General features: G+C 35.4%; 1 protein-coding gene and 1 non-coding gene across 2 annotated transcripts in view; both read left to right on the top strand.

Annotated features, from left to right (window-relative positions):
- Positions 1–17,095, top strand: part of LOC150105840 (tumor protein p53-inducible protein 11-like) — a 223,458-nt gene that overhangs the window by 27,617 nt on the left and 178,746 nt on the right. Inside the window, exon 2 of the mRNA XM_090393615.1 lies at positions 7,226–7,397. Coding sequence (XP_090249741.1) covers positions 7,261–7,397 — 137 coding nt within the window. The 5' untranslated portion in view covers positions 7,226–7,260. The remainder of the gene's footprint in view (positions 1–7,225; positions 7,398–17,095) is intronic.
- Positions 9,819–9,902, top strand: TRNAL-UAA (transfer RNA leucine (anticodon UAA)). Its single transcript has one exon. It is a non-coding gene; the product is annotated as a tRNA-Leu (tRNA).

Below are 17,095 nucleotides of genomic sequence, written 5' to 3'. Positions count from 1 at the left end.
TATATTATTCTTGACAATAGCATCTCACAGTTATTTCTTCAAATATTTAGAAATTTGCTTCCTAATATGTACAGTTGTAAAATAAGGATTTTGAATAAACTGTCTTTCATATAATTTTCATATTAATGCATGCATGTATAAAGTTCTTTTTTAATTATTTCCGAAAAAAAAAATAAAACATTAAGGCCGCAAATTATAACGCCTTAATCCTAAAACTGTCAAAAATAAAAATACTGCAAGTAGTTATTTTCTTTAGAAGTGTCACTATTTTGAAAGAATCTTGTGTGTGTGTTTGGCAATGTTGTAATAAAAATGTAGTCACCACTAAAGTTTTTAAATCACAATTTACAAGTTTAGTGAAGTACACTTCTTTCAGTTTTATCTAAGAAATATAAGTATTAATAAATTTTCGTATATTTTATACAATGATTTATAAATAGTTCTCAAATAGTGAAAATATTCTAAAATATTTTTACATTTAAAATATTAAATAAAGGCATTTATTAAAACACCATACTAATTTATTCATGTATTTACATGAGGTAGCTATTTTCTGTATATTTTGTTGGAATCTTACCTAAGCAAAATTACTATGATCAGCTTATTTCAAACTGCAATTAGAACTAAAATTCTTTAAGTTAGGTGTAAACCAATATATAATCTCGCAACCAAATATTTCAGCACAGTGTGATTTCGAAATAACCATTTCCGGACGAAGTTTCTAAATTGCATATTTGGCTTAGACGTAAAAGAGAAATCCACTGTTCTCACCAGATATTCACGATGTTTACAGCTTGCATGTCATAGTTTGTAGTCTGAAGTATAAAATTTATTTGACTCATTTGATTCGATTTTAGAAAAAAAAAAAAAAAAAAAAACACTACATCGAAAGGTCTGTGAAGAAAAGAATATAAGAAGATTAAAATGTTTGTTTGTAACCCTTTTGGGCAAATGTTTCAATTTGGAAATAAATATTGACCCTTTCTAAACTTAGATTAAAATCTAATCGGAAATTTTTGATAAATCATCAGCAACATTCTCTGGTGTAAATCTTCAAGGGGACGTTTAATAGATATTCTTCAATTATAAGTGTAAGAAATTGAAGACTTCATGACTGGTTTGAATCAAACTGCTTCAACTCACATCTTGATCTTCTTGCAGGAATTTTTTTCGACCATCTAGGAATCCAACATCTATACTAGGATAACAGATCATAGATAATGTCAAGTTCCTTCCTAATCTTTTCATTTCTATTATGATTATGCTCTTCACACCATTTTTTCACTTCTCTAATTTTTCTCCGAACCCTGTTTTCATTTTTATTACAGATTTTTATATTAATCTGTCACAGCCATTATTTAATTTGGTAAAAGACATAATGAAGTTTTTTTTTCTTAGATTTATATGAGAGGATAATGTCTTTGAATAATGAGGCTTAATATAACTGTCTTTAACAGGGGGGGGGGGTCCTGTAAATTACACTCGTGAGCCCAAACATGATCACACAGCCTGTTTCCGGCCAACTGCAATTTTTAAGTTTCCTTAATAGGGTCCAAAAACAACTTGTCATCCTGAATTGTGGTTAGCGCGCCTTGTTTGCCGAGTGGGTAGAATCACATCTCTAACAATCAGGCTGCAGATTCGAATCCAGGTTTGGGAATGGATGTTTGTGATTACAAGTGTGAGACTGCCGTTTCGCTTATTGAAGGCCTGAAGGGGGTTTCAAAAAAGCTCCATGTTTGGTCTCTACAGCCAGGGTTCCGGAATTTATTAGAAAGAAATATAAACTTTATTGAAATGAAAAATACTTAGCCCACTGCTATTTGAAATCTCTTATATACTTCTATATCTTGGATTAATCCAAAGTCAGTATCAACGATAATATAATCTGTGAGACTTTTCTTGTGGGTTTGTCCTCTCTGCTTGTGAATTTGAGCACATCATTGTATTTGAATACGATGTTATTAATAACTTGTCCATTTTCCGAGCAAAAAACCAACAGGCACTTATTATTAGCTTTATTATTTTCTGCAAAGTTTCCCAACACATTTCTATATGTGTGGTATTTATTTGCTACCCTTCTGTTTAATTCTCCAAATCCAGACGACTGACAATGAAGAAAAGTAGACTGATTAACCCTGACTTGTATTGACTACCAAATGATGTAAGATCTCATCAGTTTCTTCCGCTTATATTATGTCAGTGGTAAAGACTTAAATTAATAGAAGCTTCACTTGTAGGAGAAGGAAAGTTATGGGGTCGTTATGCAAGTTTCTGATTGGATTACTGCACAACATTACTCACCTAGGTTTCATTGAGCGAGTGCAGGGACTGTACCGTATAATTATGAGAATCATTTGGTTAGTTGGGCGTTGTTGAATTGAACAAATTGGAGATAGAATGTAGACTTAAAGGAAGTTTATAAGTTAGCTTAGGACATACATGAGATAAGAAACAAGACTTTGTTGCATTTGAAATTTGAATCTGATAACGAAAATTGAATCCGGTCGATTCATTACATTTGGCGCTATCTTTCCATCCATTTTATTGTCTTTATTTTGTTCTTTCTATGTAGTTTTTGTTGCTTACTGTTTATCTTCTTTTTTTACACCCCCCTTTCCCCATCTGTAATTTATAAAGTCTAACCTTGCATGTTTTATGCCTCCTACAAATTCGTGCTATTATTTTCCTCTGTTCCCGTTCATCTCCTCTTTGCATTAATAAATGTCTGATAGCCAGTCTGGATAACATCCAACTCATAACTTATGTTCTCGGTTCATTCCAAAAAGGAATTTATTGCAGTTATTCGCAGTCCGTGAAGTATGCGTCTTATTTTAATGCGTCCAAAAACACTTCGAATTACTAGACTTTATAGTAAGAACTTTACAGCATTTTTTACTACTTGGAGATCGAAGATACGAAAACCCTCAGATGGCTTTCATTCCTCTTTGTACTCTTTGAACTATTACTTCCGCGTTGTGCGTGCCTTCAAAAATTGACTGATGTTTTCCTGTCTGGCATGGTTAAGTGTATCGATTTTTGTGGGCACGGAGAAGATCATTAAAGCACATCTTTGGAAGTGGATCGCAAGATTTTTTATAGTCCATCCTGCTCATTAGAGTGTCTCATCTTTGCTGTTATTTTTAATTGAATATGATACTTCCACATTAAGATGACCTTTACAAGGAGGTGACAAGGAATATTTACTTCCTTGTCCGGAATTTAGACAGTTAAAAAAAAAAAAAAACTTGGCAGGCAGCATCAAGATCGATGTACACTAATTTTCTTTTCGGCATTTCTTTATTTCTATTTGATGCTAATTTTTACTGAATTAATGAAACCATTGACCTGTTACCTGGTCGTATATTTTGTATATTATAAATTCATATGTATTTTTTTGGGGGGGAAGAGGGCTTCTATTATTCACATACTTCAGTTTATCTGATTTTTGTATATCTGTGAAAGGATACAGAATATCGGATTTCACTTTACTCGTAGGCGCAGGATAAGTAATGTATTGAAGAGATTAGGAGTTCGATGAAGTTCTTACCTCTGCCGTGATCTTCATAGAACTCCTGTCGTAAGGTAGGGTCGTATTTAGTTTCTCTTGTACGCTTTTTTTTTTTTTTTACTTTTCTTAGTAGGTTTCCTGACCTAGAAGGTCTCCTGACCTATGGGATTTGCTAGTAGACTTTCTAGTCTACAGGATTATTTGCTGGTAGGACTGGTTCCTACGGGATACATTGTAGTGGTTTTTAACCATTATACTTACTTTCTTCCTTCTTTTTTTTCTCTGTTATAACAGTTTAAAATTAATTATGGCTTCGCTCTTGCTTAGGGTAAGAAAGTTAGGCTTTGAAATACCATAGACTCAAATTAAATAGAAAAAAAAAAAAAGACCCAAAATAGACCCAATTTGAAATCGACCCAGATATAGAAAAAAAAAAAGTAGTTCGCCAAGCTTTATGCGAAGCAGTAGGATCTCGTAATATTTATGGATCTTGACGATTATATTATAATCGTCAAGAATGTAGAAAAGAAAGTTGCTGCAAAGTTTTAAATACGCAGGGGACAAAATAACTACAATCATGATTGGAAGCCTAATTTGAACAATTAAAATACAGATTTCCTTTAGAATATGTTGAAAACAGTGACGAATATGTTTCCTTTAGAATATGTTGAAAACAGATCTTCTCGAAATGGGGGAATGTTAAAGATAGGTACTGACAACGATAAACCGGAGTGAAAATATGGAGAGATTAGCTTGGCTATGGAAATGAAGAGCCCGGTTCCTAATTTCCTACTAATTGGTTATGCAGGGGTTATGGTTAGTTATCCGGGTGAGAGGAGACAGTGCTTAGGTGTGGTTCATATTACCATCTGGGAGCGGAATGCATAAGAGCCAAATGTCGTAACTGCAACGCATCTAGACAGAACCTAGAGGACTGTATTAGTCCTTGCAGAAAATGGCAGTAACAAGACCACAAGATCAACACGTGTCCGTATCAAATAGTGGCAGAACGGCTGGAGGGAGGGGGCTATCGAATTACTCAAAACTCCCCCATCGGTTAATTCTGATAGCACGGACACGTCAGAGCACATAAACAGGGCTCCTGAATTTCCATCGCTACCAACAACGACAGCTGATTCTGAGGGGGAGGGGCGGTGAAACGGGCAGAATTTATGAAGACGTCGTTTGGAAAAACCAAGAAGAAAAAGCCAAGCCGTTAAACAGAATCCGAGAATTCCTCCACGAAAACTGACACAGCAATTGAGGGGGAGGGGAGGACCAGTGGAGGAAGTAACAGCTGCAACAACTAAACGACAAAGACATCAAGCAGAAGAAGAAAATATAAAATCCAAACGACAACCAGCCAAAAAAGAATCTAACTGAAAGAAAGAGCTGTTTCCCCCCCCCCCTCTTGAGTGGCGTTTGCAGCCACTCAAGAGAACAGGGATATCGAAAAATGAAGTTTAAATTTAAGCAAGGAGTTTAATGAAGTGAAGTTAACTTTAAGATTGTAACGAAATTTAACAACTTTAAGATTAGAGAAAACTTGGGATTAACAAATTATTGTTTTGACTTTTTTTTATATTTTTTTCCCCACATGATCAGAGCATTTAGAAATATCAGTGTCACCACTGATTGACCTGGGTCTTTTAGGGCCAACATTTTCAGGTTTTTCCACAGACATATCGTCCATAATAACTGAACAATGTTTAATCAAATTAACTTTCCTATTAGTAACTTTGTGAATTTCTTGGTCAGCTGTCGTGTTAAAACATTCATCCGACTCTTCGAGCATTTTACACTGACGGTTAAGAACATCAATATCGTCATCAGGATTTGAGTTGTTAAACATTTCTTCTAACATTGGTGCACACTCTTTCGCAAAAATATTTGGATCTGTATCTTTATTTATATTTGGGATATCTTCTGATGTAGTTTTTTTCTTTTGGAGAGTCTATAACAGAAGGAATAGGCGTGGAAGAAAGTTTCCCTTCTTCCTCTATAGTATACAACATTGCTTCTTCCTCTTCCACCACAGAAAGCTTCTTGTCTGATGTAGATGGAGAACATTTTGGGTTAGACTGATAAAGGATACGTTCTTTTTTTTTTGTAGCAGGTAGAGAGGGAAACTCCTCTAAAGACACTAGTGATGTATTAAATTTTGGACATTGGTATTTTGAATGGGAAGAATTCCCACATTGGCTGCATGGAACTTTACAGGTTACTTGAGAATGACCTATTTTGGCACAATTACCACATTTATTTAAAGAGCATTCTCTTGCGGCATGGCCTTCTTTGTGACATCGGCTACACAGCCTGGTCATTCCTTGATAGTTGACCATTACTGTGTATCCTTGAATGATTACAAAATTTGGAATCACTTTATTCATTTTCATTTTTAAGTATATTTTGTCGCCTTGTTCAATTTCTGGGTATTTTTGAAAATGGGGTCGGATCACTGATAGCACCGAACCAAACTCTCCAAAAGATTTTTTGTGTTTCGTCATTAATTTCAGCCGGTAGTTTCCGTAAGTAAATAAATTTCACGTCTAATAGCTACCATCACTAATCCTGTTACTATTAAGAATAACAGATATCATCACTGACATCGTTTATTCTTTTGCATTAGTTTATACAAAAAAAAATTTGGAATGAAATACAAAAATACAAAATTAAGATTTTTTTTTTTACTTTTGGCATTTGTATTTTGTATTTATTATCCATAATGTACCTTGTAAAAATATGTTATAAAGAATCGAAAAGTTATTTATTAAAATAATTACTTTTAATATAGTAAACAGTAATATATTGATGGAGTTAAAAATAATGCTATTTATAAGCTGTTGAATGTTTTCAATATCAAGAAAATCAAGAAAATACATAGTTGATATCATACTCTTTGATCTTACATTTATCTGATAACAAAAAATATATTTTAAACGCCGTTTCGATACCTTTTAATGGTCACTAATTTATGTTTATATTAGTTCACTTATTGTATGATGTATGGTTGAAGGTATATACCACCCACGCATGCGCGCTAAGAAGAAAACTCATTTGTCTTTGTAGATGTGCTAAATCAACGTTATGAAGATTTTAACATGTTTATGAAACCGTATTTGCCTACCTTTCATTATTTTATTTGTCCATAAATGGTATCTTAGCATCAGCGCAGCAAAAAATAAATAAATAAAATAAAAAATAACTAATAATTTACAGACAAAAAATACTACCGGTGGTGGTGAGCAGTAGATGGTGTTGGTGTAGGCAAAGTTGTAGAGTAAGTGCCCTCGATGAGTCTTTGGACTCCTTGGAGGTGTCACGAAATAGTAATAATAATAATAAATAAATAAAATAAATAAATATAAATACAATAAAACAAAAATAAATAAATAAATATAAATAAATAAAATAAAAATACATCCAAGTGGCTTTAACAGGCACTTAAGTGTCCATAGCCTTCCAAACCGCCAGGGGGAGTTTCATGCGAGGTTGCTACCAACAGATTTGTTTTCTCCTATGGATATACAAATATCTGTACACTGATGAACCAAGTATATTCAAAATCAGAGAAGCTATGTTAAGAAATTATCCACTCGTATATTCAGTTATTTTTGTGATAAAATTTATGATAGGAATGATGAAGAGATATCACTTATAAAATAAAATATTGAAGTCATTGTAGAAAATTTTAAAAAACGTTTCTATCAATAGGTTCTTGAAGATATTTTGAACGAACAGAACACGTAATGGAAGTGGATGGTGTGGATTTAAATGATAATCAGGACATATTGCCATTGGCGACCATCAATGGGATTACTGTGGAGAATGCAGATGAAGGTCCATCCAAAGATACTCTGGAGGAACCTACACCTATTCCATATAGGTAAGTAATCTGCCTCGATACATGCTGTGCTGTCGTCTGTGGTATATGCAACCGTCAGTAAAAATGTATGCGTTTCATAAATAACAATTTTGTGAACTTTTTTTTCAGGTATATGATTACCGTAATAGAAAGATCGGATGAGAATTGATGTGATAAATGAACGTTTCAACGTGGATGTAAAAACTAACGCTTATGGTCTTAAAAACTCGTAGATTATTTACTAGTAAAGAAGATTATTATTGATAACTTGAGTCCGCTTTGTGTGTTGAGAGTGGGAGGTTTAGTATCACTGAGGTGTGGCTCTTTAAACAGATTGCGAAATTGTACAACACTAAGACAAGGGATACCAAGAACATATCGTTACTTGAAAATAAAAGTAAAAGTTAAAAAAAAAAAACTTTTTGAACTCAAAGTTAACAGTTAAATTCGAGACCTGCAATTTTTGACTTTTGACGTTATTAGATACAGCACTTACCGTAACATACACTGATTAGCAGCTTATAGATACAACGATTATTATACAGATGAGATTTGATTTTGCCTTTTGATGGCGAACGAACAGTGACACACACACCCGCCGATTTATTGTCTATATGAACCAACACATAAAAAATAAATGCTTAAATACTAATTTTCATCATAAAATGCATTTATAACCACAAATTTTAAAATAAAGCACAGTACACTACAAGAAAAGAAACAATAAACGTAAACGTAAACAGCTGGCTATGATGGGTCAAACATATCTTAGCTTCATAGCTATGCCACGTGGCTGATCTCTATTCGACAGTGTCTTCCCGCGCGTGGTTGAGTGCGATCGGAAAATTCCGGTTTTTTTAGATCGGATAGAGGTTCACATAATCGATAGTCGTTAACCAAGACATTTTTTTCATACAGCCACTCGTCGTTAACAAAGATTTACCAAGGCACTACTGTATAAGTATAAGTAAAGCAAATTGTGCTTCTTTTTTTTTTTCGAAGATAAAATTACTTTATTTTAGAAAATATTAGGTGTATTAAACTACAATCTTTTCTCAGAATTAATTTCATTTTTGTTTTTATTTTTATTTTAAATTTTGGAGCAAAGTTCTCGAGTTAGATTTTCAGACTGTTTAGCGTAATTCTCAAATATATAATTATTTGATATATTAAGCTGTTTAAAGAACAATTAAAAGAAATCATATCCAGTTTTAAACAAACAATGAAAGCGCCCTCTCACAAAGATATGAGAAATTTACTAACTAGAAATATGCCAGAATTGCATAGTGCTTATTCCAGGAGTTGGGAACCTTTTTTCTGCCAAGGGCAATTTGGATATTTATAACATCATTCGCGGGAGATATAAAATTATCAACTTAAAAATTAGCCTGCTATATTTGGTCAAACATTTAATTAACTCACCTCTAATGTGATGACTGGAACTGCTTCTCTTTGGTGAGGCGTATGTGAGACGATTCAGTTCTTTCTTGACAAATACAATTAACCCGTTTTGCGAGTCAACCATGGCTGGAGCTCCATCTGTAGTAAAGCCGCTTAGCTTTTCAAATGTTAGCTCAAGTTTTTTCATTGATAAAACCCGTCTCTCAAACAAGTCCTCACCTCTTGTAGTGCCATGCATGGCTTCCAGTGATAGCAGTTCCTCTCGCGTGTCAAACTCTGCAGTTATCCCACGAACGAAAACGGCCAGATTGAGCAGTATTTGTTATATCCTTTGTCGCGTCACAAGCCAGAGAGAAAGATTGAACATCTCCTGCAGAATCCTTCAATGTTTTTTCAATATCTTGAGCTAAGTCAGTAATCCGATCTGAAATGGTTCTCCGAGACAAACTAACACTGAAACAATTTTACTTTGTCTGGTGCTAACAACTCCGCAGCAGGCACCATGCTCTCTTTCACAAACTCTCCCTCTACATGAGGCCTCAGCTTCTTTGCGATTAGCTCGCTCATTACATAACTCGTCTGAATAACGTTGTCTCTGTCATAAAGAGGCCCAGTGAAGCAGCTTGTTGTGATTCCAAAATCCGCTGAATAGCATTGATTTTATCCAGATGCATTTGGCCTCCCAATTCATTGAGTTTAGCATGGTTCGAGTTGCAATGACGCTCCAGATGGGCTTTTTTTCATTACTACTAACGCATCGCCACAAACTAGGCACACAGGTTTGCCTTTGACTTCAACAAAAAAAAATAATCATTTGTCCATTTCTCTTGGAAAGATCGACACTGCATGAACTTTTCTTTTCTTTGTAGTCGCCATTTCTAGAACGTCACCACTTAAGTTTTAATAACTATCCAGTGTGTGTGTGTCGCCAGCGACGCGATTATTTTGCTTTGATCGCTGTTCTAATCCTGCATCTCGGATTTGGAACATATCCAACGTTCGTATCATCGACTCTCGAGGTCGCAAGGAATGCGACAATCAGTCAGGGTGGCCGAGTGGTCTAAGGCGCCAGACTTAAGATCTGGTCCTCGTAGGAGGGCGCGGGTTCGAACCCCGCTCCTGACAAATTGTTTTATAGTTTTGCTTTATTGATTAAAAAAGTCTCGTATGAAAAGGTATATCATAGTTCTTTTCAAAAATTATTTGTTTTCCAATTTCTTTAGCTGAAATGAAATAATTATATTTTTCATTTCATTCGAATTCCTCGAGTAACACGGAGGACCAAGATCATGATAAACAGAACCTAAAAATCTATCAGCTTTGCATGGAAACTAATAAATGGAAGCATAATAAATATTCGCATATAAAGTAAAACAATGTTCCTAAAAAACAAAGTTTTGTAAATTGATTAATTTTGTATTAAATTAACTGAAGAATGTAATCTATTAGGTTCCATTGTTCAATAGCTAAAAGTTTACATTACTTAGGTTCCAAAGAATTAAAATTAGAATTATTAAAAGCGCTACTCCAGCACACACGCACACAGACTACAGATTGGACCGGAAAGAGATATTTATGTGATTATATGAGCTGCGATTTTAAACTATCACAATATAATTTTATATATATATATATATATAGAGAGAGAGAGAGAGAGAGAGAGTGAGAGATGTATATATATATATATATATATATATATATATAGGGGTAATGGGTTTACAGTAATACTACTGGACCTTGCCAAGGCCTTTGACAGGATACCACATGGAACCCTAATCAGTAAACTGGAGCAGATGGGGATAGATATAGGGTTGATGAGATGGATAGGAGGGTGGTTGAAGGAGAGATACCAGAGAGTGGTTTATTCAGGAGTGGAGTCTAAAAACACGGCTTGTGACTAGTGGAGTGCCACAAGGCTCTATTCTTGGACCACTGCTTTTCAATTTGTTTCATCAATGATATAGGAAAGGATTTGAGAGGAAGTGTTCACTTGTTTGCTGATGATGCAAAGTTGGGTAGAGCAATTATGAGTGCACAGGATGTCAAAATTTTACAGGATGATTTGGATAGTTTGGAGGACTGGGCTAGGAAAAATGGATGTCAATTTAATGTGCCAAAATGTAAGGTTATGCACTTTGGGGCGAAAAGAATAGCAGCAGTATATCGCACTGGTGGAACCGTACTCCAGGAGATTGATGAGGCCAGGGATTTGGGAGTGTTGGTGGATAGCGAATTGAAGTTTAGGGGGCACATTGCAAAGGTGACTAAAACAGCTCACCAAATCACTTGGCTTTTGAAAAATACTTTAACATGCAGAGACAAACAAGTTGTTGTTCCTCTGTATCGAGCCTTGATAAGACCCCATCTGGACTACTGTGCCCAGTTATGGGCACCAGGGTTTCTTCGTGATGGGGAGGAAGTGGAGAGGATCCAGAGACGAGTGACCAAGATGGTAGCAGGTCTGTGGAATGAACCTTATGAGAATAGGTTGAAGATTTGTGAGTTGCAAAAATTGGTCGATAGGCGAAGGAGGGGTGATATGATTGAGACATTCAAATTACTGAAGGGTTTCTATAAGATTGATCCAGAAGATATTTTTGAAAATATGACTGGTGGTGTGGAGGACTAGGGGCCATGAATGGAAGCTGGGCAAGAGCGTGGTTGACAAGGGTGTTAGAGCTAGGTTTTTTAACTTGGAGAGTAGTGAATGAGTGGAATAAGCTTCCAGAGTCTGTTGTGGGTGCTGCGACCGCGAATGAGTTCAAGGCAAGGTATGATAGATACTGTGTGAATGTCGAATAGTTGTTCTTGACATGATGTTGGGGCCTCCCTCGATGAGTCTGTCGACTCCTTGGAGTTGCCCGGAACAATAATAATAATAATAATAATAATAATAATAATAATAATATAGGAAACCTCTTTGTCCTGTCATGTACTTGTATGTGTCCTGTCCGGTGCCGCCGAGGGAAATTTTCGGACCCGTGACAAGTCTGTGTTCCGGGCCCCACTTAAAAAAGTGCATCACTCTTTCAATATCTTGGTGTTCTTCCGTCTTCAAATATTTCAGTAGGAGTAAATGCTTGTTTTTTTAAATCTTCTTTTGCCTTATCACGATCCCTTTTCTCCTTTCGTTTTTGATTTCCAGATTTATGATGATACATTTCTGTTGGTCAAATTCTTATTAATAAAAATATAATTTTAATAATTAAAAAATCAAATGAATAAGAATACTTACTTTTATTTTTTTAGCGCACGGCCTACACTGTACAGTTTACACTTTACAAACAATCACAAAAACTTCGCTATCAAAATACTAACAAGAACGAAGCATTCTGGCAGGGAACATTACTGTGAATGCAATTACTAGTTAGCGCTAGCGCAGCCGATTGCAACAACCTTGCACGAATGCCTATTTGTGCAACAAACCGCACGGCCAATCACGGCGAACTAAAGAGCGTAGCCGTCTGTCTAAAACAAAACACAGTATTATTCTCGATATGTTATTATCCTTTATCATTGTTGTATTATTACGAGAATTAAAACCATTCATTATAAACACAGTTATGTGACACGTCGGGGCACGACGGTCGTGCCCTCTTCGATGCCGGGCCCGTGACAAAAGTCTCATGTCACCCCCCCCCCCCTCTCGGCGGCCCTGGTCCTGTCTGTCCCAAAATGGACGTTACTTGATTTATTGAATTTCGAGTCCTGCCTGCGTTTGCCTTGGCAGTGCCAGTCCAAATGATTTCGGGGGCCTTATACGGCCCGCTGGCCGGAAGGTCCCCACCTTTGGCTTATTCCATGGGATAAAATGGCAGGCTTTCCCAGAATAATCGGATATCCTTAGAAGAAACAAAATTATAAAGAGTGAGATATATACAAATTCTAACTGGCAGGAGAGAAAGTACTAGTGTTTAACAATAATTTCTTAACATAAAAACCTTATAATACATATATGTTAATTATACAAATTTAATTTCTTTTTATTATTATTAATAACTCTCATAGTTTATTTTCATTTTCAACATTAAGCAAATAAAAAAAAATCTAGTGAAAACAAAAGTGTAAAACGTAAAGATCTGTTTGAAATATACAATTACTCTCTTTCTCCCTTACATTTTTTTTTTTTTCGTGTTGACCTCACACATGAAAGGTCAAAAGACCATTAACACTACAATGCCATCATGTGTGGCAATGGATTAAGGAGAAAATTTAGCCTGTTGATACGTTTCTTAAAAACTGGGAGGTTGTACTCAGTGGGAAAAACAGTATGGGGAAGGTCGTTCCAAAGAATACAGGTGGATGAAGGAAGCTGATGAGAAGTGTTAGTTCGGTGTGTTCGAATCTGGACAGTGTATGGGTTGGATAATGACTGCTCTAGTGCGTCTATGGTAAGAAGAAAATGGAGGAATGGTCAGCAGCCAATCCAGAGGAGTAATGCCAATGAAAGTGGAATAAAGTGACTGAAGGCAGTTTGTGAGGGAGGGATCGTCTTCGTCTATTAAGCGGACTGACCTCTTCTGAATGCCATCAAAAATTCTCAGAGAGGTTTTGGGTGCTTCATCCCAAATGTGGGAACAGACCTCCAAAGTTGGACGGATCTGAGACTTATGGAGTGTTAGGAGTTGAGAGGAAGAGAAGTAATGTTCAGAACAGAAAGAGAACACCAAAGTTTTTAGAGGCTAAGGATGTGAGTGATATGTTTGTGCCAAGATTAACTGGATGTGACAGTCAATCCAAGAAGAGAAAATTAATCTTGAAGGGAAACTGGAACATTATATAGAATAAAGCAGGCTTCAGTATTTTTAACATTGAAATTTACTAAGTCGCCTTCGCCCCATTTTAAGATGGTGAGGTCAGTGTTCAAGTCACTGTTTATGGAAGCTCTTGAGGAATTAGAGTGCTGAAGGGTTTATTGAATGATGAAGAGGAATAAAGAGAATCAGTAAAGCTGTGAATAGGATTTGAAGTCAGAGTAAGGAGATCATTAATATAAAGAAGGAAAAGCGTGGGGATGAGAGCACAGAATCCCTAATCACTTCAACGTTGATGAGGAAATCTGATGAGAAGAAGCCAACCATCACGACACACAATGAACGACCAGTTAGCGAGCTGGCAATCTAAGCACACAGTACAGAAGAGAATCCACAGGATGGCAGTTTGTTCAGGATGCCCCAGTGCCAAACATGATCAAATGCCTTAGAAATACCGAGAGCGATAACGTGACTTTCTCCAAATCATTCCAAATCAGTCCAAAGATAGGTGAGATCAGCTAGGAGGTTGGCTGCAGAAAGAGAATGGCAGAATTCATATTATTTATATTGGTGATCGCTAACTGATGAATCTCAAGGTAATGAGGAATCTGGTTGTTGATAACCTTCTCTATCACTTTTAAAACTACTGAGGTGGGAGTATTGGGATGATAGTTAGATGGCTGACTATTGTATCCCTTTTTGAGTAGAGGCTGGATGTGGGGTTGCTTCCATGCTGTTGGGTAAATGCCAGTAAAATATGAAAGTTTGTATAGGCGATAAGAGGATGGGTGTCAGTTCTAGAGCACAAGTTTTGAGTACAACCGAGGAACTAGCAAGGAATCTTATTATTATCAAGACTAATGAGGGTTTCTCTGATGTCATTTTGGCGAAAGTTCAGAGGCGGCATGCAGTGGGCAGCTTGTGGAAGAACGAGAGGTCGTTTGCTACATCCAACTCCTGCACGAATGACGACCATGCAGGAGTTAGAGGAAAAATCTGATGCTCAGAGGTCCGTCCGTTCCTTGAGTGAGGTTACCATAGTGCCATCAGGATGCAACAGAGCTGCGAACATGGAAGGGCAGAAGTTACGCCCAACAGCCTTAGCAAGGGACCAAAAGGCTTGACTGCCAGTTGAATAGGAGGCCAGTTTATTACATATTTGCACCTCACTTTCAGATGGTTGCATTCGAGCTTATATATATGCCTCCGTAGCGCAATTGGAAGAACGACGGTACATTGCGCCCTTCGATTGGAATAAGCCTAAGTTCGATTCTCATCGCGACGGGAGGAATCTTTATCTGGTCGATTTCCATCGAAGGTGAGTTAGCCGATCTCATATGGAGGTAGCAGGGTTTTTTCTCCCGGAAACTCGGGTTTTTCATCCCGCATACATACAAATCGGCCCTTCAGAACACACGCAATTTACAGACAAAAATTACTAGTTGTGGTGGTGTTGGAAGTGGGCGGTAGATGGCGTTGATCGAGATGATTCGTAGTAGAGGTTAGGTGTAGTGACAGTTGTAGATGTCCTCCCACGATGAGTCTTCGGACTCCTTGGAGGTATCAGGAATAATAATAATAATAATAATAATAATACTTACCACCATCCTGTTCCCCTAAAAGTCAAAATAATGTTTGTAACTTGTTTTGGAATGAAAAAGTTAAATAGAGAAAATAATGATCGTATTTCTGTTGGTTTTTGTTTTACCTCCAATCAGAAGTCAACTCAACTTCGCACATTTACTCAGAAGACAACTCAAATTATGTATTTACTCTCATTTATTCATTGATTTTAATATTATTAATTCCCGTTTACGTAATAACCTAAGTTTGTGTGTGTTAAAAAGAAATTTCACAATTGTTAGTTTCAAGAAACAGAAATTTGTCCGTCTGTGTTTATAATATATATCAGTATTCACAATAAATCGTGTTAATTGGAAATTTATGTCCGTGGAGGATATCTCTGTGTATAACAGTGTAATTATTATTACATATATTATAACCTTCTATTATAAACGTCTAGTATAGATTTTATAAGCCTATTCAACACAACTATTTAAATTAGCCTATTTTGAAATAAAGAACCATGTTGAAAAATGGCGTAAAATATGTCGTTTATTTATTTTTTATAATTGGCTGAAAAAAATCAAATATTTTGTAAATATGTTTATAAAATATTATTGATAATTTCTATTTATATGTAAAATATTTACTAATAATAACTAGTTGAAATAATAATATTTATATATATATATTTTTCTTACACACCAAATGAAGAGGACAATCACAAACATTCATATTCACAACCTGTTAAGCATTGTTGGTTGGGTATGAATATGTAATTAGCTCGGCCGTCAAGCTAATTGTTTAATGCTTTAAACATAAGATTAAGATGTTTAAAAAATGAAAAAAAAATGGAAGCTAAAATGGAAGCTAATATTAACAGACAGAAAGGTGTTCCCATTTTTAACTTACTGAAACCATTAATTTAAAAATGTTTAATTAGTTTTCAGTTTATAGTTCCAAAATGATTTCAAATAACCAATGAATAAAGATTTCGTTGAGCTGGATCGAAAGAGGCGAGCAACTTGTTCGGTGAGGTTGAAGCTGAACTGTGTGTACTGCATTTTCAGCAACGTAAGAGAATTCCAAATCGAAATCGATTGAATGATGCTTTCTATAGAAGTATTTGCATACAAAAGCGACCCCCCCCCTCTTCACGCCTTTATATTGTGCAATTGGACAGAAATTCTTAGGCGACCTTTAGCAATGGAAGAAACAAAAGTACTTCAAAAAAGAGCTTTTTTTTTGTTTGTTTTCGTTATTTTCAAAGTGTTCTAATTATTATTAATTTGATTTAAGCTTCAAAGTTTCCTGAATGGGTCGTTTTGTATAATCGAATAAAAGTGATAATTGGATAAATTTAAACCTAGAACTGATGTTACTCCGATCCAAGTTTAGTTTCATATCCTGATTATATAAAACATTTACCCCCGCCACACTGAACTAACATTTAGGGTGAGAATTTCCTTATTTTTAACAACGCTTTTTCTAGAAATTATATTAAAAAAATAGCCATAGGTTTTTAAGAATTATTTTACGATAATTTATATTATTTAGCATATCTAATATAACTTGTTAGAAGAGGCAGCTAAAGTTCTGTTTGCACGAAGTCAAACTTTAATAAGATAGAATTGTATAATTCGCTTGCAGTGTTGTTCAAAGTTGGTATGGGGTGGGCTACATAACACAAACAATCTAAAATCGTATTCATAATTTATTAAATAAAATGAGTCATATTAAACTAGGTAACATCAATATTTTAAATGTATATATTTGGTATAAATGGAATAATAATTTTTTATCTTACTCAATAAAAGCAATTTTTTAATTACACCTTTTATATAATACAATACTTCTTTTATAAATAAATAATGACAAAGAATGACGACGATCATGGTAAAAGGATTCTGTCCGTTGAATATTTGAATAATTAATAGATTTTGAATTCTGATTTCGGAGAGTGAGGCATGATTGAAGTAAGTACTCAGTGAATTCTGAGAT

The sequence above is a fragment of the Typopeltis vanoorti genome, chromosome 6 (assembly GCF_054136105.1).
Source record: "Typopeltis vanoorti isolate ZY-2024b chromosome 6, IOZ_Tvanoo_1.0, whole genome shotgun sequence".
Classification (NCBI taxonomy): Eukaryota; Metazoa; Arthropoda; class Arachnida; order Uropygi; family Thelyphonidae; genus Typopeltis; species Typopeltis vanoorti.
Note: the sequence above shows the minus strand (reverse complement) of the source record. Positions and strands in the feature narration are given on the sequence as shown.